At 35.2% G+C, this 21,960-nt stretch overlaps 1 protein-coding gene across 1 annotated transcript in view; it reads left to right on the top strand.

Moving 5' to 3' along the window:
• The window catches only part of LOC123710488 (sorbin and SH3 domain-containing protein 1), a 111,314-nt gene that overhangs the window by 15,396 nt on the left and 73,958 nt on the right, over nt 1–21,960 (top strand). The window contains exons 4-6 of the mRNA XM_045662500.1: nt 6,858–7,009; nt 13,496–13,551; nt 14,762–15,625. Coding sequence (XP_045518456.1) covers nt 6,858–7,009; nt 13,496–13,551; nt 14,762–15,625 — 1,072 coding nt within the window. The remainder of the gene's footprint in view (nt 1–6,857; nt 7,010–13,495; nt 13,552–14,761; nt 15,626–21,960) is intronic.

Raw genomic sequence — 21,960 nt, forward strand, 5'->3', positions numbered from 1 at the left:
GTTACTTGCTTTTCATCAACATAGCTTTTACATTTAGTGACTAAATAACTCTATAACACTGTTTGTTAATATTTATAATCAATTAAATCACCCATCTATATAACAATAGCGTGTATTTAACACCGATAGCCGATAATCGTAGTAAAATATGTAGTTACCTTAGATGCGAAGAGTGCAACGAACTCACAAGCTAACTGGCATTGTAGGCATCTATGATTGGTCACTTTACCTTCATGGCCTGCTCATTTCTATCATTACTTTATTTCCTTAATATTAGTTACTAGCTGCCGCCGTGTACTTCGTTTCTCCTTAATGTGATTTTACTAAACCTAACTTTTTAGTACATACATGGAACATTTTGCTGACCCAAGAGACTGTTCGGTTTTCCGGAATGAAAACTTTTTAGGTTTTTCTGTGAATTTTTCTTTAAATAAACAGAGTTTTTTCAGGACTGTCAGAGTTCAGGTCATAAATTTTTAATCAACAAATAAAAAATAGGGGTTGATCGTAGAGGGATGAAAATGAAGGGTTGTATGTATTTTTTTATGCTGTATCATAAAATATAAAACCAAAAAACGCTGTCTAAATTTAGGGGGTATAGATAGCCCTTAACATTTAGTGGGATGAAAAATACAGATCCGATTCGTAGACCTAACCGATAAAATAAATCAATGGCGCTACAACCTTTTTAGGTCTGGGCCTCAGATTTCTGCATCAGTTTCATGATCATTTTTTAATCGAAAAAGTAGGTGATCATCCTTCTGTGCTTGACGCATGCCGTCGACTTTTTGGGTCTACGGCATGCCGATGTGAAATGCGCACCTAACACCACCTAAATTTCACGAAAATAGTTCAAGGAATGATGAAGGAGTTAAATTACAAACACCGTGACAGGAGAATTTTATATATGAGATTTAAATGTTTTTCTAATTACAGATACTAAAGCGATTGATTAAATTGTTTATAAGTCGTTAAAACTGATTTAAAGCAATCTCTCGCTGACCACAACTCGTTTTGAAGCACTCGAATGTAATATAATATATTAAATATCTAAACTGTGATCAACAGTTAGAAATAAGTTTTTATTGGGTCAGCAACACTTTACTCTACTAAGATTTCATATAAATCTCGTATACAAAGAAAATGTAACAAAGGTCCTATTGCTCAGTACAACAATTATATGACGCGGGAAACGAGAGTTGTTCACTCATAACGTCTTTTACCTGACGGCTTTGGTCTGAATGTTTAATGTTGCTTTATACTTCAAGTGGTTCTAGAGGGTGTAAAACTGTAAAAGTAGATGTTGAATGGAAATTGCTCGGTTACACATGCAGAGAGAGCACTAGAAGTGCCGATATAATAATTCCAAACTCATATATGAATAGTCATTGAACGAGTCAACTTCGTTGAATCTTTTTAGACAAGTAGGTGAGTGAGCCTTCTGTGGGTCGTGTACATGTCGGTTTTTTATAGTACAGGGAAATGGGCAGGAATGTAGGTGACATTGTTAAATGATAAACAATGCCAAATCGTTGCGTTGCCGGCATTAAACAATTATATGACTGGGTTTCCATGCTTTTCCGTACGCACGCGTACGCGCGTTTCGACGTACGCAAATGCTATACGCCCATATAGAACAGAAATAGGTAAATAATAACCACCTCAGAGTTGTGGGATGTGCAATCTTGGCTCTATAATTTTAAGATGGATTTTATGATATATGTATAAGGTATAAAACCGTTTTTTTCTCTCTCTATCTGCTACCCAATGTATGCTGTAACCATTTTTTTTTGGTATTGATTGTTTTTTTGTAATGCTTCAGTTTATGAGGAATTTATAGAATGTCGTACTTTGGTGTAGCTCTTCATACACCAAGGTTAAACCACTTGTGATTTTTTTGTTTTAAATTATTAATAATGTTTAGGCAAAAAAAATTAAAAACTGTCCAAGGAAAAAGTATTTTTTATTTAATGTTATTGTTTTAATTATTGGGTTTTGAGTGTTGGACATTAATTGCCATACGGAAAATGGCACTTCCATCTTTTAAAATGAAAGAACTCACAACACCGTATTCGCACAGGCTTCTTCGCTAACGTCGCGTCGACTGAAATGGTTTCCGCGTTTCACTTGACAGTTGACACTGAGGTGTAAATGTGCAGGAATTTATTGTATGTGCTTTCCCCAAGCCTGATTTAAAACCGCATTTTTCCGCTGCACAAAGATAAATGTGTTTGAGGATTGCAGTGGGTTGCTACCTGCTAGGTAATACTGGGGAATTTTTAAATTTGGAACAAACAGTATTAACCGTGCTCTCATATCACTTCTGTTTTATTTAGTGGTACAATTATAGTTGAAACAATGAAAATGTAAATAGTAAATAAATAAATACATTATCTAGGCTTTAAATGATCGCCATATAAGCCTCAAATAGTTTTAACATGTTATGTTATATTATTTTAAAAGTCCCATGTGCAGAATAAGGACAAAACAATCAATAGCAATAAATATTAGGATTATTATGATTTCTTTTCAAATTTAATTATATGTATTTCCAGTTATGAAACATTTAGTGAATCTATATTTATCTGCTCTCGTAAGTTTTAATTAATTTGGTTTTTAAAAACAAATTTGTAATTAATTATTTATAATAAAGCTTTGTGAAACAAAAGCATACACAGAGTGCATAAAGGTAAAAATATTTAAGTTATTTTAGTTAATGCATTCTATGCACATTCCAATCAAATATCATATCAACAATTTTGTATCAACGTCTTCGTTAGGCTGTTAATAGCAATAAAACCTTCAGCCAAACGGCATTATCCTTGGCCACAATCCAACCCTCCTTTATTAAATTGAAGAAGGTGTTCCCGTTAAACCCAAGTTATAGCTTACTTTTGCAAATATTTTACGATGTCAGTTTCAATATTTTATGACAGATCTGACACTTATGGTGCTGATTCATGATAATATTATCACCAAAATTATCGGTCCATTTAAAAGACGGTTTAATTTAAACGATTAAATTAATGTTATAAGCGTTAATAATACGATTTTGAGTTAAAAAATAGTTCAGCTTACTGAATATTTTTTAATGAGTTATTATGTTTTTATATTATCACAGTATATAATTGGGTATGTTATAGTAGGGTAAAAAATGAGTATTCGTTGTGACACCTGACACGTTGTCAAGTCCATAGGCCATTTTTTATCGTAGATCTCATAAGAGTTGTATTGCAATAACATGGATGCATCACTTACATCTTAGTTCCATAGAACTTCTTGTAACATTATTAACAATTTAAAACATAAATTCTCTTTTTTCTATATCATATATATAAAAGATATTGGTACTAGTAGGTTTTAGTGTGCCAATACATCTTTGACTTTACCTGGTGATTTAAATCGTCAAATTTGATTACCACTTTAATATTAAATGTAAAAAACCATCCTGCTTAACAAACTTTGGCGTTTATCAGTATATCCCTATCGTACTGATATCGTAAAATGGCTCACGTGCGTCTCAGTCACGGGTCATACGTGCAAGGAATTCCGATCCAATAGTTTGACTGACCAGGCAGCTTTGAACTACTATAATCTCAACATCGCTAATACAACTACAGATTTACTGTGTACCCTCAAATCTCTGACGGTCCTTGTTATTCTGGTTACGTCGCTTCCTATATTGTTACTTTTCAGCAAATTCCTTATTAATACGTACATTCATGGTTTAATTGAAAACATGTATTCAGTATAATAAAAATGTAAAGAATAATATAGATTTGTATGATTTTCTTATTAGTAGAAAACTAATATTTATTTAATTACAACATACCGCCAAAATACCTAACCCAACTTCAATGCGAGTAAAAACACTATTTTAGAAGATATACCGCTTACCTACAACTAGTCAGGTCTGGCTGTAGTAAGCCAAAAATATTGTTTGAACGGTTTGGACCCGGCTTGTATGTTTCTACAGATTCCTTCTTTCAAGAATATGTTGACACAAACTCGGAAGTTGATTTAAGATCGCTCAAGTCACACTTTTAATTAAAATGACGACAAATGTTAGTTCTAGAAACTTTTGCTACTTTAACTTTGTTAAGTAAGAAAATATTAATTAAAATGTACTACTCAGAGTTAAATTAAAAACACCTCGTCCAACTAATTAGTACAAAAATTTCTAGCCACAAAGTAGATACTCACTTTGAATTAAACATTATAGCTATGTGTTGATTTTGAAATCTGGTCCTTAATATATTAATACAACTATTTCTGGTATGTTCTAAAAGTATTGGAATTTCTATTTGGTAATAAACATTTACTAGTATAGGAATATAGGCGTATCTTACGTTTATCAAGCTTTCGAATAAATTTAGGGCGGGCGGTTAGGGAGAAACTTATTCTTCTTGAAAAAAAAATCAAAGTGATTTTCAAGTTGTAAATTTTAACTACGTCATGCTTTATCTTTTAATGCGCCATCCTTTGAATAACTATAACGGCCACTAGTGGATTAGATTTAGTCTTCGGAATGCATTGTAACGAAAAAATATTTTTTTGTATTGTTGAACGATTTTTGTAACTAAATGGCGGTCTACCCTTACGGAGAGCCTGGGTTAATTATATATAAAACGTTTTTGTAATATATTATAATAGTATTAGAACTTAAATTTAAATTTTAAATGTACAAATAACGAGGTGATTATCATAAAATTTTCAATAAGTGCGAACGCTGCGCTCACAAAGCGTTTATCTGCACTTATCTACACTATCTTACAGACTCTTAGAGAACTTGAAGACCTTTTATTTCCTTAAGCTTCCTTCGATATTCATTGCCTCTAAAAATTTCTGCATAATATTACCCTCGATTCTCATACAATTTAATTTTTTTCGAAACGAAACGTTTTCGTTTCTACCTTGAAGAACTGAATTTGATGTTTTTAGTTTATACAGACAAGATATACGTTAGGACTTTTTCACTATATGTAGTAATCATTTATTACTTCAAGCCCAAGCTAGCAATCGAAAAAGGAATTCAAGAAATATTAATTTATTCATTTCACTGTTCTTACGCTCGAGTTCTACATCCAATATTAGAGGTAATTGTTACGAGTTGTAATCTTTTACATACGCTTTATTTGAATATTTTTCTATGAAACGTTTTTCTTTCAAACATTCCTTACTTATTCTGGGTAACCCCAGCGTAAGACTATGAAATTTACAATCGAAATTACATGCATTTCCTTACAGAATAATACTGAAAATCACGTACAAATGTATGAAAATTAAGGCATGTATGTAAATGATTATGGGGTTATCACTTAAAGCTAAGTGCTCGTAACACGCACGATCACTGCAATGAGCATTTTAAAGCCGAGATACAGTTTTATCGCACTCGTAACTTTAATTAGTAAAATAATAACATTTACGATTTTTCTGTTACAATGCAAATAAAATGTGTAGTTTCTTGATGTCTTTTTTTTTAAATCGGCAAGTGATCAACCTGACTCGTTGTCAATTTTATAGTCAAAAGCATGCCGTTTTCCGCACGGTGTATTTTCTTTACAGTACAAGCGAGTATTAAATACACACACAGAAAAAAAAATTGCCTACAGTCGTGCATCATACGCACGACCTCAAGGTCGACAATCGTAGAATAATGCCACTGGGGTTACACCGCTCAATTAATCACGAGTATCGACGTAATAATAATATGTGTTTTGTTTTCTATAATTAAATATACTTTGATAACAACGAAAAATAAGAAAAAATACAGCTAAATTTAACCTTATAGACTCTATTTAAGTAGAATCAATTAATGTCTAAATATTATTAATAATAAATACTAGATTTCAATTTTTATTTTTGCAAGGAATATTAATGAGCTAAATCCCCATACATTTAAAGGTTTTCTGCAGCAGTTAATTTCTCTTTATAGAAATATCACCATACAAAGTTCATTGGCTTTATTAGAACGCTACCAAAGCACGATTTGCCGTGGACAAGATTAATATTCGAAGCAAGTGACGACCCCCAACACAATAGCCACGTCCTCACGGCGCATGCATATTCGAATAATGTCCATATAATGTTTGATGAAATTGGCTTTTACATTTACCTTAACTTAGTATAACCCCTGACTCGTGCGGGAAGGGAAGTTTTAGAATTCCGTGTTACGTAACTTTTAACTTAAAGTTATGTGTTAGAAATGTTTTTGCGAAGACTATCAAATTAAAAACAGTGTTATATTAATTATATTGATAGTAGTAGGTTAATTTAATATTGTTTTATTCGTGAATTATATAAAGAACAAAAGTGATGTAGTGTGGGGATTATGTTAAGGCTGGTCGGAGATTTCCGGGAAACATGTTGAAGTTTTGTTCACCGGCTGCACGCCGGCGTGAGACAAATGCGGTTTGTAACTTAATGAAACTTATTGAGAATGTCTACGTGTATAGTTAAATACATAATATGAACTGCTGTCACTAAAATTACATTATCTCGGGTACGTACTTTACAATCCTTGACAATTCTTATGTAGATTGTGTCTTGAAAAAAGTATTGCAATAAGATTTTGTTGAAAATAATATACGCAACAAATTCAAAATTAAATATTAAATTACCCGTTGAAATGTTAACTGGTTTTATTATTACAGTTACTTTTAGTGTGCATTCTTATGTTTAGAGTCACAAACAAATAAACCATATAAGTAAACCGCAAATAGAAAATAATATACGTTTTTTTTAATGAATCCATAGTTCCATAATCGAATAAGTGCATGTTTTTCAACCCTAACACAAATAAAATCCCCAGCCCTTCAATTAATAAAAGTAATTACCTATTTTATTTTTAATTCCAGGTGAATCCGGGTCGGAAAGCATCTCTCAGCGGCATTCGTGAGGGTGATGTAATCACCTCAATCAATGGCCAGTCCACTAAGAACATGACTAATTCAGAAGCTCATGCCATTCTGAGATCTGCCGGGCCTAGCATGAGATTAGGACTTAATGAGTGAGTGTTTAAATTGTTCAAATAGTGTTACGGCTCTTTCACGATCAAGGTAATAATACTTAATAGTATAATAGAGTTAGTTGAGAGCGCTAGTTGAGAGTCGACGGAAAGTTTTAAATAATACGATGTTGTTCGATAAGCTTAGTATCTAAACAGTGATTAACTGAACAGCTTGAATGACAAAAAATAATAAAACATGTGAAGAAGTACAAGTGCTAAATTTATTGGCTCTTTGTAGTTAAGGATTTTTCGTTAATGGATATAAAAAGTTCGGTATAAGTTGGCTAAGACCTTTTTACTTTCATATTAGGCGATGGGCTTTAAGTCTGAGTATACATCTAACCAAAATTCGATTAGCGGCTTAAACGTATGTTAACAACATATAAATTTATTTTGTTACAAAATAAAGTTTTATATTATTAGTCCTGTAAACTCCTATGGATTTCATTTCTGCATCTCTTACATTGGTAATAAAAATGTCTGGGTCATGGACCCCTTTTTTTAAAGTCAGGAACGCATATCCCAGCGGCATTTTATTCCAGTAGGAATTAACTAAAACTCGACGGATGCCTTCAGTTCGCTAATGAGCGGAGGCAGGTAACACCTTAGCCTAATGCCACAATAACAACCCAGAACTTAGGCCAACCAACATTTACAATTGCCACCGAGGTTGAGCGCCTCCGTGCAATACATACGTGGGTAATACTGAAAATGTTTAGAACTGGACAGTTAGAATCATTGCTAATGAAAACTTTTTTGAATTTCAATTTTAGAACTATGGTAACCTAATGTCAATGTACTGAATTCATTTGTCATTTGTTTTTATGAATTGGCGGCAAATCTAAAACTCTTGTTACACGTGAAAATGAACCTAACGCGAGAAAATTTTCGGTCAACGATTTATTATGACTTTCGTTGTGGGCTTACTCAACAACAAAGATATGATAGGCTGCGTTTAGCATTTGGTAATAAAGCCCCATCACGTGCCACTATTTACAATTGGTTTAACGAGTTTAAGTGTGGACGTAGCAATCTCGATGATGATCCGAGTAAGCGACGTCCTTTAACAGAGACTAGTACTACTACACCACAACAATGCTTCAGCGCACTTCACAAAACGTACTATTGAATATTTGACTATGGTAGGTGTCGAGGTAATGAGTCATCCACTATACAGTCCTGACCTGGCGCCCTGCGACTTTCATTTATTCCCAAGAACTAAAGATAAAATTTGAGGTAATCGCTTTACGAGCCCTGAAGATGCAGTGAAAGCGTACGAAAATGCCATAGGAGAGACCCCTAAGGAAGAATGGTCGCACTGCTTTTGCGGTGGCTCCATCGAATGCAACGATGTGTAGAGAGGAACGGAGATTACTTCGAAAAACATTAAAAGTATCGGCAACTTTCTACATTTTTTTTTTTTTTTTTTTATAAAATAGGGGGCAAACGGGCAGGAGGCTCACCTGATGTTAAGTGATACCGCCGCCCATGGACACTCTCAATGCCAGAGGGCTCGCGAGTGCGTTGCCGGCCTTTTAAGAATTTGTACGCTCTTTTCTTGAAGGACCCTAAGTCGAATTGGTTCGGAAATACTTCAGTGGGCAGCTGGTTCCACATAGCGGTGGTGCGCGGCAAAAATTGCCTTGAGAAACGCTCAGTCGTGGAACGTCGGACGTCGAGGTGATACGGGTGGAATTTTGTATTTTGCCTCGACGTCCGATGCTGAAACTCAGCTGCAGGTATTAATCCGAACAACTCCTCTGAACACTCTCCATGGTAAATGCGGTAGAAGATGCAGAGTGACCCCACATCTCTACGCAACGCCAAAGGATCGAGCCGCTCGGAGAGGGATTGGTCATCGACGATTCGAACCGCTCTTCGTTGGATACGGTCAAGTGGAAGGAGCTGGTACTGGGGAGCCCCCGCCCAGAGGTGAGAACAGTATTCCATGTGGGGCCGTATTTGCGCTTTATAGAGTTGCAAGCGGTGGCCCGGAGTGAAGTACCGTCTCGCCTTGCTGAGCACACCAAGCTTTTTGGAGGCTAATTTAGCCTTTCCCTCCAAATGACCGCGAAACTGAACGTCGTTCGATATGTCAACGCCAAGTATTCCGATGCTGGCTGTGGCTTCAAGAAGAGTGTTTTCGAAAAGAGGAGTAGCGACAAAGGGTATTTTTTTCGCGGAAAACGCGCAAACTTGTGTCTTCTTGGGGTTAAATTGGACTAGGTTTAGTCTACCCCAGTCCGAGACTCCACGTAAAAGAGTTTCGACTTCAGACACAAGTTTGTTCCGGTACTCATCGACAACTGCCCGAGAAATACCTGCCCGGCCAGTGTAAAGAGTATCCCCAGTGCTGTCGTCCGCATAGCAATGAATGTTGCTAAGTTGCAACATGTCATTGATATGCAGAAGAAACAGGGTCGGGGACAGAACACAGCCTTGTGGGACCCCAGCATTCACGGGTTTAAGGTCGGAACATGCTCCGTCGACGACGACCTTGATGCTCCGATCGGCTAGAAAGCTGGAGATCCAGTCGCATAATTTCTCAGGAAGCCCGTAGGCTGGTAGCTTCGAGAGCAGTGCTTTGTGCCACACCCGATCGAAGGCTTTCGCTATGTCCAAACTAACCGCTAGTGCCTCCCCCTTGGACTCAATTGCCTCTGCCCATCTATGAGTAAGGTATACTAGAAGGTCACCAGCTGAACGACCACGACGAAAGCCGTACTGATAATCGCTAATCAGCTGGTGGCCCTCTAGATAACTCAAGAGCTGGCCATTAATAATGGATTCCATTATTTTGGAGAACAAGGAGGTTATTGCGATTGGGCGATAGTTGGATGGATCAGTGCGATCGCCTTTTTTAGGGATCGGATGTATCGAAGCGGTCTTCCAGCACTTCGGGACAGTGCCGAGCGAGTACAGGTACCGGAAAAGGCGCGTCAGGACCGGAGCCAACTCAGGAGCACATGTACGCAGCACAATTGGAGGGATACCATCCGGCCCGCTCGACTTATGAATGTCCAAGGAAGATAGTGCTCTGCGAACAGCACGTTGCTGGAATGTGATTTCCGGCATTGAGTTATCACACCGCGAAATCGCCGGTGGTGATCTCCCCCGGTCATCCAAAGTCGAGTTGGACGCAAAGAGACAGCCCAAGAGGTCGGCCTTCTCCTTCGCAGTGTGGGCGAGCGAGTCATCCTCTCTGTGCAGCGGTGGTATCGATGGCTGACAAAAATTCCCTTGTACAGCTTTGGCGAGAGACCAGAAAGCTCGGGTCCCAGAAGGGAGTTGGGCCAATCTCTCGCCAAATCTGGCGATGTGCTCTGACTTTGCCTTAGCGATTTCCCGTTTGAAGGACCTGGAGGCTGAGTTATATGCTTTTTTATGTTCGCTGGTATTGGCATCACGAGATATTGCCGCCTCCGCCCATGCATTAAAGCATTCTCGCTTTCGACGCGATGCCGCCTTGCAAGAACGCTTAAACCAGGGCTGTGACCTGCCACCGATCGGCACCGCAGAGAATGGAATAAAAAGTTCCATGCCCTGCAGAACCACTTCGGCGACAGAGGCAGCGACGGAATCTGGAGCTTCCGACGAAAAGCACATAGGCCCCCAAGGGTAGGACGCAAAGAAAGACCGCATCCCATCCCAATCTGCTGACCGATAGTGCCAAATACGACGACAACCCGAAAAACGGGGCCGAGGAGGGCGCGTAGTAGGCACAGTACTCCGGACCACACAATGATCCGATGAACCCAATGGCGGGTCAACAGAGACTTGATAGGTCTCCGGATGTGAGGTCAGCAGAAGGTCCAACAAAGAGGGTTTATGACCATCCACATCTGGTATTCGCGTAATCGCAGGGACCATTTGTGACAGGTCGTAAGCTAAAGCAAAGTCGTGAAAGGATCTTCCCGCGTGATCGGTGGTTTCCGAACCGAGCCAATCGGCATGGTGAGCGTTAAAATCGCCAAGTATCACGATTTCAGCGGTAGGAACCCCTTCGAGCAGGGAATCTGTAGCCATTTGGATGTGCTCAATGAGTCGCTCAGTTTCGGTATTTCCGCTATGGGACCTATACAGGCATGCGTAGAATCGCGGATGGTCATCGCAGTCTACGCGCAGCCAGAGGCTAGATAGGTCCCTTCCTTCAAGCGACCCGAGGCGACGAGAACAGATATCCTCTCTGACGTACACGCAAACTCCCGCCCGCGGCACAAATGAATGTTCCAATTTGTACCCCGGGTAGGAGAGGTAGGAAGTATCAGCCGGGAAGGATATCTGAGTCTCAGTAAGGAAGAATAAGGCCGGCTTCGCAGTTTCGAGGTGAAAGTGAACCGCGTTAAGATTAGAGTTGAGCCCCCTAACATTGGTAAAGTCCACTGAGAGCGTGGAAGGGGATGCCTTCGGTAAATTCTTCCGTTTGCCCCGAGATCGAAACTTATAGTTTTTTGAGCAGCTTTTGCCCACCCCAGAATACGAAGGGCAGCCTGTGCATCCACCACCGAATACTGATTGTTCCGATGATGGACGCTCAGAGGGGGATTCTCCACAGCGGAAACGTGTGGTACCCCCCTGGGGTAATCTCTGTTTAAACTGCATCTTCATATTCTGGGGGAGGGGGGAATTGATGGGCTCCGGGAGTCTCACTCACCGCACGAAACGCGAGTACAATAAGATGAACCTATTGCATCACTTCACGCCGGTTTTCTGTGAGACAGTGGTACTGCCCCGGTCGTGCCTGCCCGATTGGCTGAAGCCCGAAAGCAACAGCATGGCACTCCCACTAAAAAGCAACAGCATCGCACTCCCACATGAAGCCGTTTTTCATTTTCTAAACAATTTCAGTGTTACCTAGGTATTAGCCGTGCGGAATAATACCCTACCAGAATCGTACCCTAAATAATTGTTAGTTTCTCTCTTTTAACGCCACTGAGATTTAATGACGGCATAAAACAGGTCTTAAAACTTGGTTAGAATAAGAACATTTATTTTAATAACCGCGTGAAAGCCATGTAAAAAGTGCAGCAGCGCTTCCCTCAGAATATCCCTCGGACGGTTAGACATTTTATTTTGAAATACTTTAGAAATTAATATATTATTAAGGGATAAAGCAAACTAATAGTGAAAGTATTTTTGAAATCGGCCAATTTTGAGTTTATTAGTTAGAAACAAAAACTTTCCACTTTATAATATTAGCATCTAAAATTAACTTTACAAGGAAATGGGCACAGAAGATCTCAGTTATCATATTTAATAGCCGAAAAATAACTCTTATGTTAACAACACATTTAGGTATTCTAGTCTGTGAAATCTACATTGTACCCAAGAGCACTGAATGCTACGTGCTCTTGGAGATGTAAACATACATATTACATGCTGAGCTTTGATATTATTCATATTATGCTATAACTTGCCTTTTTGAATCTCATTTGTAAGAATTTAGTTATATTTCTATTATTTCCTACTGAATGAAATCCCAAATTTATGAGTGGGGGCAGTTATGCTGTATTTTGGTATGAATTACCGATGCACCAATGGTGAATGGAGCGGATAGTACTATTTCATAAATATTTTTAGTATAAGCGATCGAATAATCGATGTAGACGATAGTAGCGGAAAAAAAATATTGTTTTTTTTTGGAAGTGAAGACCTCCGAGCTTAATCCACCTAAGCTATATTTCGTATAATTAATCAGTATAATTATTGCCTAAATTACTTGATGCACAAAAAGTTACGATCCGAAGCCTAATTTTCCCGAATAAACAACAATAACAATAATAAAACTTGTATAATCGTCAAGGTTATTTTATTATATATTTTTAATACATTTTTTTATCAGAGTCAAATTAATCAGAGTTACACTAGTGAAATGTAAAAAGTGCACTTCTCATATATATATATATATCGTAGTATCATACCAAACATTGTTTTCCTGAATTATGAGATTGTAAGCTAAAAAAATCTCACCAGCTTACTATCATATTCCACACACGTACTAACCCGGAGAGGATTGACTCTAATCCGATCACTCTTCGCCATTTCACGAGACTTGGACATCAGACATGAACCATCAGGCATATTAAATGAGATGAAACATGAAGAAAAAGAACTCGGATTAGTTTAATGTTGATTCGAAGGTGTGATGTTAGTAACTTGATATTTATTTAACCTAACGTTCTATTCCTTGAGAAATAATCAGTGTAGTAACTTAAAAGGTAAAAATGATTTAAATGTATTTATTGTTTATTGTCCGTCCCAAATCTAAATAATTTATTTCTGTGTGCGTAAGGTGTTACGTTCACATTTATGGAATTTGAAATTATTAACTTACACTTATATATTCGCGAATATACATAGTATGTGGCGATAAAATAGGTAGGAAATAAGGAATTATGTCATGGTTGAAAACAGTTTAGTCATTAAAGAAAAGTTATATTACACTGCTCCCAACTCAAGTTCTAATCTAAGTTTTCTTGTTGTCAGAGACAAGGAGATGTCACCTCGAAGAAGATCCATCGGGAAGGCTGCGGACTTGAAAAGTAAGTTAGCTTGTTTGTCTTTTGAAACTCGATCATCTAGTAGGGAAAAAATATTTTGAAGCTCACCTTTATTCACTGGGAATTATTTTACTAAAATATTAGAAAACATTTTACCTATATTAGTCACATAAAATATTTATATATATTTTTCACGTAACTATTATGGCATAGGACGTTTCTGATTCAGTTTTGTTGGTAATTATCGGTTTAGACTCTACTGTTGACAAAAATCGATCGTAAAACCTTTGTATTAGCCACTACAGAGGAACTAGTAGTTACTAATATTAGTTGCTTATACCGCATTATAAATAATATTTCTTCCATACAAGTTCTATTGCTACAGTATGTCAGATGGTGTAATGATTGCCCTGGCCATTTATTAAAACTAAAAACTTTGTGATCAAAAGTAGTGTCAGAGTTTTGTGACAGTTTGTAACTAACCAATAAAAAGGAAAATTTTATTGATTGATTCATAACATGTACTATAAATTTCGAGTTTCAAAGTTTTTTCTTATCCTGTATTTTTATGGTTAAAAATTATGAATACGATCAGTCTCGTAGTTCTATCTAGTCATTCAATTGATGAATAGAAATCTAGGTGAAGGTATTTGTATGGCATATTCCATTTTCTAAAAGCGTACATAAGCCGATATGCGAATGGAAGTGCTCTAGGAAATATTATTTCAAACTTTCATCTTTAGGATTTAAGCTTTATTGTGTGCCAGTGTTCACTCGCTTGTATAAGAATGTCTGGTATATTTGCTATATGTGACCTTATTTCCATAAATATAAATTCTCTAATACAACAAGGAATTATTATCTAATTTTTAAAACCTTTTAAAACAAAAATTGAATTGCTTAATTCAAAAAAAAATATATTTTGCAACCATAATGGGTTAATAGGCGTCATAAAAACAATATTCACCAATTATACAAATAACTTTGTAACATTGAATTAACATCAAAATATGAATGAGCTACGAGGATATAACGTAACAATAGCTAACTTTTAGATGTGACGCTAATGGTATTTAATTTCATGAAATAAAAGCTGTCAAACAACAGCCGTGTTAGAGAATTTAATTTTTAATTCTAATTATTGCGAGGTTAAGGAATTAATATTTAATGGTAAACATTAAGTTTTGATGTTGCATATACAAAACATTTAAAATGCTTTTTTCGAATTTCGAACAATCTTCTCTTATTACAGGACCATCACAACTGTTGGCTGATCTTAACAACGGTAAAGCAGTCTTACAAGCTCCTGTTTACGCTACTATCCGACCTCCACAACACAGGCCCACAGCCCCGCAATTAAGATCACTTAGCTCTCCGCCTACAACATATACCTCAATCGCTCAAGAACCACCGAAGATTCACCCAACAAACCCCTTTTACACCACGTTACCTTTAAATTGTACAAGTGCTTCCAGGTTACCGATACCAAACGGTCGATTTTCTACATTAGATAGGAATAACTCAATTAACAAATCTAAAGAATCTAATTATGAGTTTAATTCGACGTTACCCAATGCATCAGAATTAAGTCAGTCGCAAATATTTGAGTCAAGGTCTGTAAATATACCGATTACAAGAGAAACTAATATGTATTGCACTGAAAATGATTCTCAATCGGCAGCGCAAGACAGTAGAAGAAATCCATTTGAGACAAAACGCAACAGTGACCCTTTTGAAAACTATCATAGACCCGAAGCAAATGGGACTCATGCACACAATATGTTGAATTCTAAAAGCGATACAGACTTCTATTCAAAAGAAGAAATAACCAAACATTCGGTAATAGAAGAGAAATTCAGTGAAATAGAAGAAGTAAAGACGATAAAGAAAATGGTGTTGAACGGCTCTAGTGATGCGATTGATAAATCTAACGGTTTGCAACATTTAAAAAACCACTCGAAGGTTAGTGACTTGAGAAACAGTAGCCAAAATGAGTACATAATTACTCCAACTCTTGAGAATTATAACGAATTTAATAAGAACGGTGGTAATCTGGAAAGACGATTAAGTTCTTCAGTAATTTACAAGTCGCCGAGAAATCACTACAAGCCACAAGGTGAGTGTTCTAATTCTAATACCTTCTAACACTTTCAGATTAATGCACGATGACGATTGTATAATTTTATTTTTCGAATGGTGGCTATTGCACCAGCCCTACTTCAGCTCTACGATATTTTAATAATTAGTATTATTATTTCTATATTTAGTGTTCTGATATTTTATATAAAATAGAATTAAAGGTACTGATTTAAATTATAGAATATCATAGATACGTTGGATAATACAAATCTAAACTGTCGTAATTCATGCGCCTGCTTGTTTTAGTAGAGCAATGCCACCAGTTCACATAATTTTGTGTAACAAAAATAAAACCTAGGTTTAAAAATTTACAATTTAACCCATTCTACAATATTTTGTAATATCTATTAATATAATTTTGTAATGTATATATAATATATATTAGCTATGTTTGATTGCATTATTAAAAAGATGTATACGTACAGCCGATACGAAACAATATACTTACAACACACTAATATCCACATCTAAATCGTATAACATCTTGTATACAAAATTATCCGTGAACAATACAAAGATAACCGAATCTCATTTTGAAATTTTCTTACACTTATGTTTAAGAGCCGGTGAAGTAAATAGAAATGTTATTTTAAAATACAGTTACGTTCGCTTTAGTTTATAGAGTACCTCCTTACTTAAACCTCTTGGAGCTAAGTCACCAACGTGAAATGTTTTAGTCTGAAGAGGACTGAGCGCGACTGCGATTACGAAACTTGTTTTGTAAAAGTTAAAACTCTCATAATATTGTATGAAAATGCATGAAGTTACCTGCGGATTTTCTCAAACGAACTATGAACTATTTAGACAAAATTACTGGGGTATGCAAAGTATGTTTTAAAGCTTCCGTTCCTATTTTGGTATAATTTAAAATTTTAATTAGAGAATGTGTTTTACATGAATTCAACTAATTTATTTGTTGATGCATTTTACACTTAGTAATCATAATAATTTGGGCATGAAAGAATAAAACTTTCCTACGATGATTTCTCTCACCAAGCTTAAATATTCGTAGCACTAGCACGATGTAAACTAGAAGTACTAAATTGTAGCCTTATTAATAAAATAAGGCTAATTCACACTTCACATCTTCAGTAGGTATTCTATTATTTCAGAACTAAATACCGAAACAAAAATGTATAATGGTAATTTTTTTATTAGTAGAATTGTTACCATTATATATTGTGGCTGATTCATTTCTTTTCTTTAAATTATACATGTAATTTGATATTTTTGATGCAAGTATTTATAGAAATACGTTATAATGTCTTCGGTGTGAAATCATTTAAGCGCATTACTACATTGTTTACGTACGCTACAAGTGCGTTTTAGCAATCGCGGTGTCAAATGAATAAAGTTTGGTTAAAACACATTATATCTGTAATTTTATAATCAACGTTATTTTGTATTCGTAAATACCTCTTAATGTTAATAATAAATATCTTCGCTTAACAGCTTTTCCCGGTCCCTTCCATTTTCACTTTGCGGTTAAAAAGGATAATGGAAATCCAAATAACTTTTAGCATAAACAAAACTAACATTCAAATTTAAATGACAGGATTACAAGGGATTTTGTATATTAAGGTCTAATGCTAATAATTCGTTTTTATAACTTTTGTATATGTTGGCCACGAAATTACAGATAAATTCTTATATAAAGGGAGTGAATTTGGATGAATAACAATGATTATGCGATTATATGCCAAAAAAGGGTTAATTTTGAAATGTAAAAAATGAATTTTTGCATCTGTTTTATATTTTTGGATTTATAAGTCTGAAAAAATCATTAATATAAAGAGTTCTCTAAAGCTCGTTGATTCGTTAATATAATCAAGTTCGATACACCATTCACCTACTTTATATCAACATTTTGGCACATTGTCAAATTATAGTTTACATTATCTCGTAGAGGAAACGTATTTGTAAGAATTAGTAATCTGTTATTTTTATTTGTTTCGAAATGAAACAACTTCTTCCTTATTTTAAACAAGAGAATTAATGTCTTTTTCTATTCATTAATCTAATTAAAATATTAAATAAATTAGTAAAATTTGTCTAAGACAATACATTCTAATAAGACTAATTTTATAATAAAATGTAATTACTAGTATTTACAGTTTTACAATATTATATGTATATGTATATGCACAATAAAAAGAGATTGTTAAGCGATCCAGAGGGTTTAAAACAATGGCGGTATTGCAAATGTCCGACGTACCATCGAGGATTATTATTTATAGCCCAGGAAGTATCAAAAGACTCATATAAAACTTTGCTATCATTCTGCCAATATATAATTCAATTATGAAAACGTTATATTTATATAAAAATTAATTTAGGTATATACACGATTTAAGTACTTTTCATCAAACGCGGTCAGTCAAAGACGAGAGAAACTTCACTTAAATTATGTTTTATTTTAATGTTTAATACACATAAATTCTCGTACAAACCGAAGATGATACGAAAATGACATAAACAAATAATTCATTGCTATTTAGTAATAATGGGTAATTATTGGAACAACAAGACCAAGGTCTTGGGCTTGTCAAAGGGAGCGGTGTCACGCTCCAAAGACGTCTTGTAAGCGAAAAAATCTCTCAGTTCCGTCATTGTCCCCAAGACTTTATAACCAATTGCATATCTTAATGATTTGCGTTGTAAAATGAACTCCCCCTGTTTCGCGAGTAGTCCATATATTTTTCATACAATTTCGGATGGTTCGACTTCTGAAACTGATGATAGTTCTGATTCCGGTTGTGAAAAAAATGTGGAAGGGTTTAGAACGAAATATAACGATCCGAAGCGAAGAACAATTAATAAAGTTAGTAAAAAGATACTTAAGGCAATTGAACGATTAACATGCAGTATAAAAAGAAGTGTGAGTGTGAAGAAGGCTAACTCAGACAAACGAGCAAAAGGTAAGCAATTTTGGTGTTATTGTAAATGTTATTAGAAATTGTAAATTTTTATTGCAGTAAATATTTCCGTCCGGAGATATTTGTCTGAAGAGGTATTACTATAAAATATGTTTAATAATATTTTTTACAATACAAAATATTTTAAATCAATATTTTGTCTTAAAGATCATTTCGTATCTATTAAACCGATTGTTAACTACGCTTACCTTTTAAATGACTGACAAGATCAACTGCTATGAATAATTTAAAAATGCACTTTGAAGTACCTATAATTTTTTTAAAGTCCATTACAACCTCTAAAAAAGTTTAACACATTAAATATCGAGGTCTATTTCTTATAGCTTATATCTTCTTATATATATATATATATATACATACACACTTATTATCTATTTATGATTTTTTTTAAATAAAAATAAATCTGTGGCGCTGCAATCTGGGTCTCTCGACCTGGGCCTTGTTTCATGATCATTTGTCAATCTAATAAGCAAGTATGTGATCAGCCTCCTGTGCCACACCATTAACTTTTTTAGGTCTAAGACAAGCCGGTTTCGTCACGATGTTTTCCTTCACCGTTAAATTTCCACCGTTTAATTTTTTTAAATGTTACCTATATATTTATTAAAGTCGCAGCAAAAAATACTGTATACGAAATGGCAACATTTGACTTTTATACAGGCCTTTATTTCAAGGGAAATTTTGCTACTACTTGTTCCAAAGATTTTTTAAGAGATTCAATGTCGCCGTGTCGTTAAGACGTTGTTGGTTTCAAGCCATGCTTAGATAGTTCGTACCTTGTGACCAGGTGCAGAATCCTGCTGAAAAGTCCACGGTAATTTTTATAAGAAGTGTATTGCTGAGAGGTTTCACAACATCACACTTTGGGTGAAGTTTTCACTCCAAAAAGAAGTGTATTGCTTTGTGAAAAACACAAAAAACAATTGTTTTGATTTAACAAGGACACGCCCCACCAAATGTTCACTGACGCAGGAAGATTACCACGTTGTACCTTACCGACCACTTGAGCAGCTGCTTTAGAACTGTGAGCGTACACTTTATCATTTTGATTATTGTAGTGTTCTTCAATCGTGAAATTTATTTCATCGGTAAAAAGAATATTTGTATGCTTTTCACCTGCGTATCGCGTTTTGATCGATCCACTCTCTTTAATCATAAATATTGAGTTAGGGCATGCCCTGTACATCCACATTAAGCACCGAACTTCAGGTCTTGTTATATAGCGTTTTGTTTTGTCTTGTTTTGCTTTTTGGCTCGATTTAAGATTGGTAGCGGTTTTTGTATGGGTATATTTTTAAATAAAACTCTCTGTTTGAAGCAAGTAACAACTGACTGTAATGGTTTTCTTGAGATTATAACTAACACGAAATTATGGGAAGAGGAGTTGCGACGCTAAAAAAACTAACTTGGCTTATCTAAGAGATCATAAATCTAATTGACAATTATACACTCATTCTACAAAAACTAAAGAGCTCATATTGGCTTCAAGTGTGCGACGATTGCTTACATTTGTTTACGTTTCTAATTATTTAACTAAAATACATATGTAACTTAAAAAATGTTGGGTTATATAATTCTCGCGATAAGATTTTTTCCTTCCTAATGGGGTTTCAACGAATACTGGCTGTTAATGCTGTTAAATTAACAGACTTTGTAAAGGACGCGGTCACCCCGATCTTTTTTGGTCTTCGACCAACAAAGTTTTGGTATGTATGTTGATAGTACGGTATACGAACATACGGTTTTTGAAGTGCCTGGAATGTGACCAACGGTGCCATACCCACTTAGTGCAAGGCGATCACTGCAATGCTTACATTACATTTTCTTTGACACCCCTATTCCATATTGTAATTTGATAATGAACACTAAAAAAATTGTGAAATGAAAAAAATCGAAAGAAGTTTTTAAAATAATGTTCCAAATTTAAAATAATTAAAAAGTTGAAAAAGCCCAAAAATCGTATGTAACATTATTTGGGCTTGGGCTTATAAATACGGACATAGACTAGTTAAATTATCATAATCTTATTGTATGTAAGAAAGGTTCAAGATACTTTATCGGTCGCCTTTGCAACATTTTGTGTATCGTATAATAAGGTTCTATGCAAAAATATTATAATAAATAGACCCTTCAATCTCGGTGAAATATTTGTGATAAAGTTTTTGTTATATTTAGATTTTTTAGATTGAGGACTGCATACGTACATTATAGATTACACGTTAGTAAATAGAATATAAAAATATATTTTTAGTATAATTCAAAGATATATTGTGGTAGATAATAATTCATTTGTATAATTAATTATCAGAATCAGAAATAATTAATTATAAATACAAAGTACTTAAGAAAAATGTAAGTTGTAATTTAAGATGGTTCATGTAAGATACGAAGAATTTTTGAAGTGAAACTTCTTTAGGCGCATGAGGGTGAAATTTTTACGGATGAAACGTCACGAAGATGTGTAGCGTTTTTGTCGAAGAAAAGAGAGAGCGCGATTGAGACCGATTGAGAGAGAGTGAGAAAGGGAGATCGAGAAAAAATATACCCTATTGGTTGATGTATTCGTTTAGTAGTTACATATTAGAACTTTAGATGGCAATTCTGTCACATAACGTCGTGCTGTAAACGCAGATTTTTTTTATTTATTAATATTATCATTAGCACGTATACAGTGTGTAAACAGTGTGAATATAAATATACAAATACATAGAGTGATCATATACCGGTCCAAGATCATATACTTGTACAAGATCATCTATTGGGGCTTTTACCTTAGTAATAATTAATTTACAAAGAACTTTCACTTCTGACATGTATACTTTGTGCGCAGGCACTTTTTTATAAATTCTGGTATTATGTCTATTTTCAATGACGGTACCTTTTGCTAATTTGTTCTGATTAGGCTAGATTGACAACATGAAAATGCGCCTTTATTTCAGACAAAAAGTTGAGATATATTTTAATTTTATTTCTCTATCTTCAATTCCATACGACAAGTAAAGAATTCTAATTACTTAACTACATTAAATATCGCACAATGTGCATGCGAATATTGACATAATGGGCCAACGATTTATTTGTTTTGGGTCAACGGACGCGTACTATGTTGCTTTGAAATGTACACCGCAGTTTACATTCTATTTTCTCATATTACGCTGCAAATATAGGATTTGTATGAAACGTTTTCAATAAAACGATGCGTTTGTAGTTGCAATAACTGGAATATAATTGTGGTTTAAAATCAATGTTCGCGATGCAGAAAATTCATGCAGCCTTAATGATAGGCTCCACAGACCTACGGAAAGAGTCAGTAGATCAGATGTCATCAAACAAACTTGGGGACTTTTTTGTATACATATTAACCTCTTCCTATCCC

This window comes from Pieris brassicae, chromosome 1, assembly GCF_905147105.1.
Source record: "Pieris brassicae chromosome 1, ilPieBrab1.1, whole genome shotgun sequence".
Lineage (NCBI taxonomy): Eukaryota > Metazoa > Arthropoda > Insecta > Lepidoptera > Pieridae > Pieris > Pieris brassicae.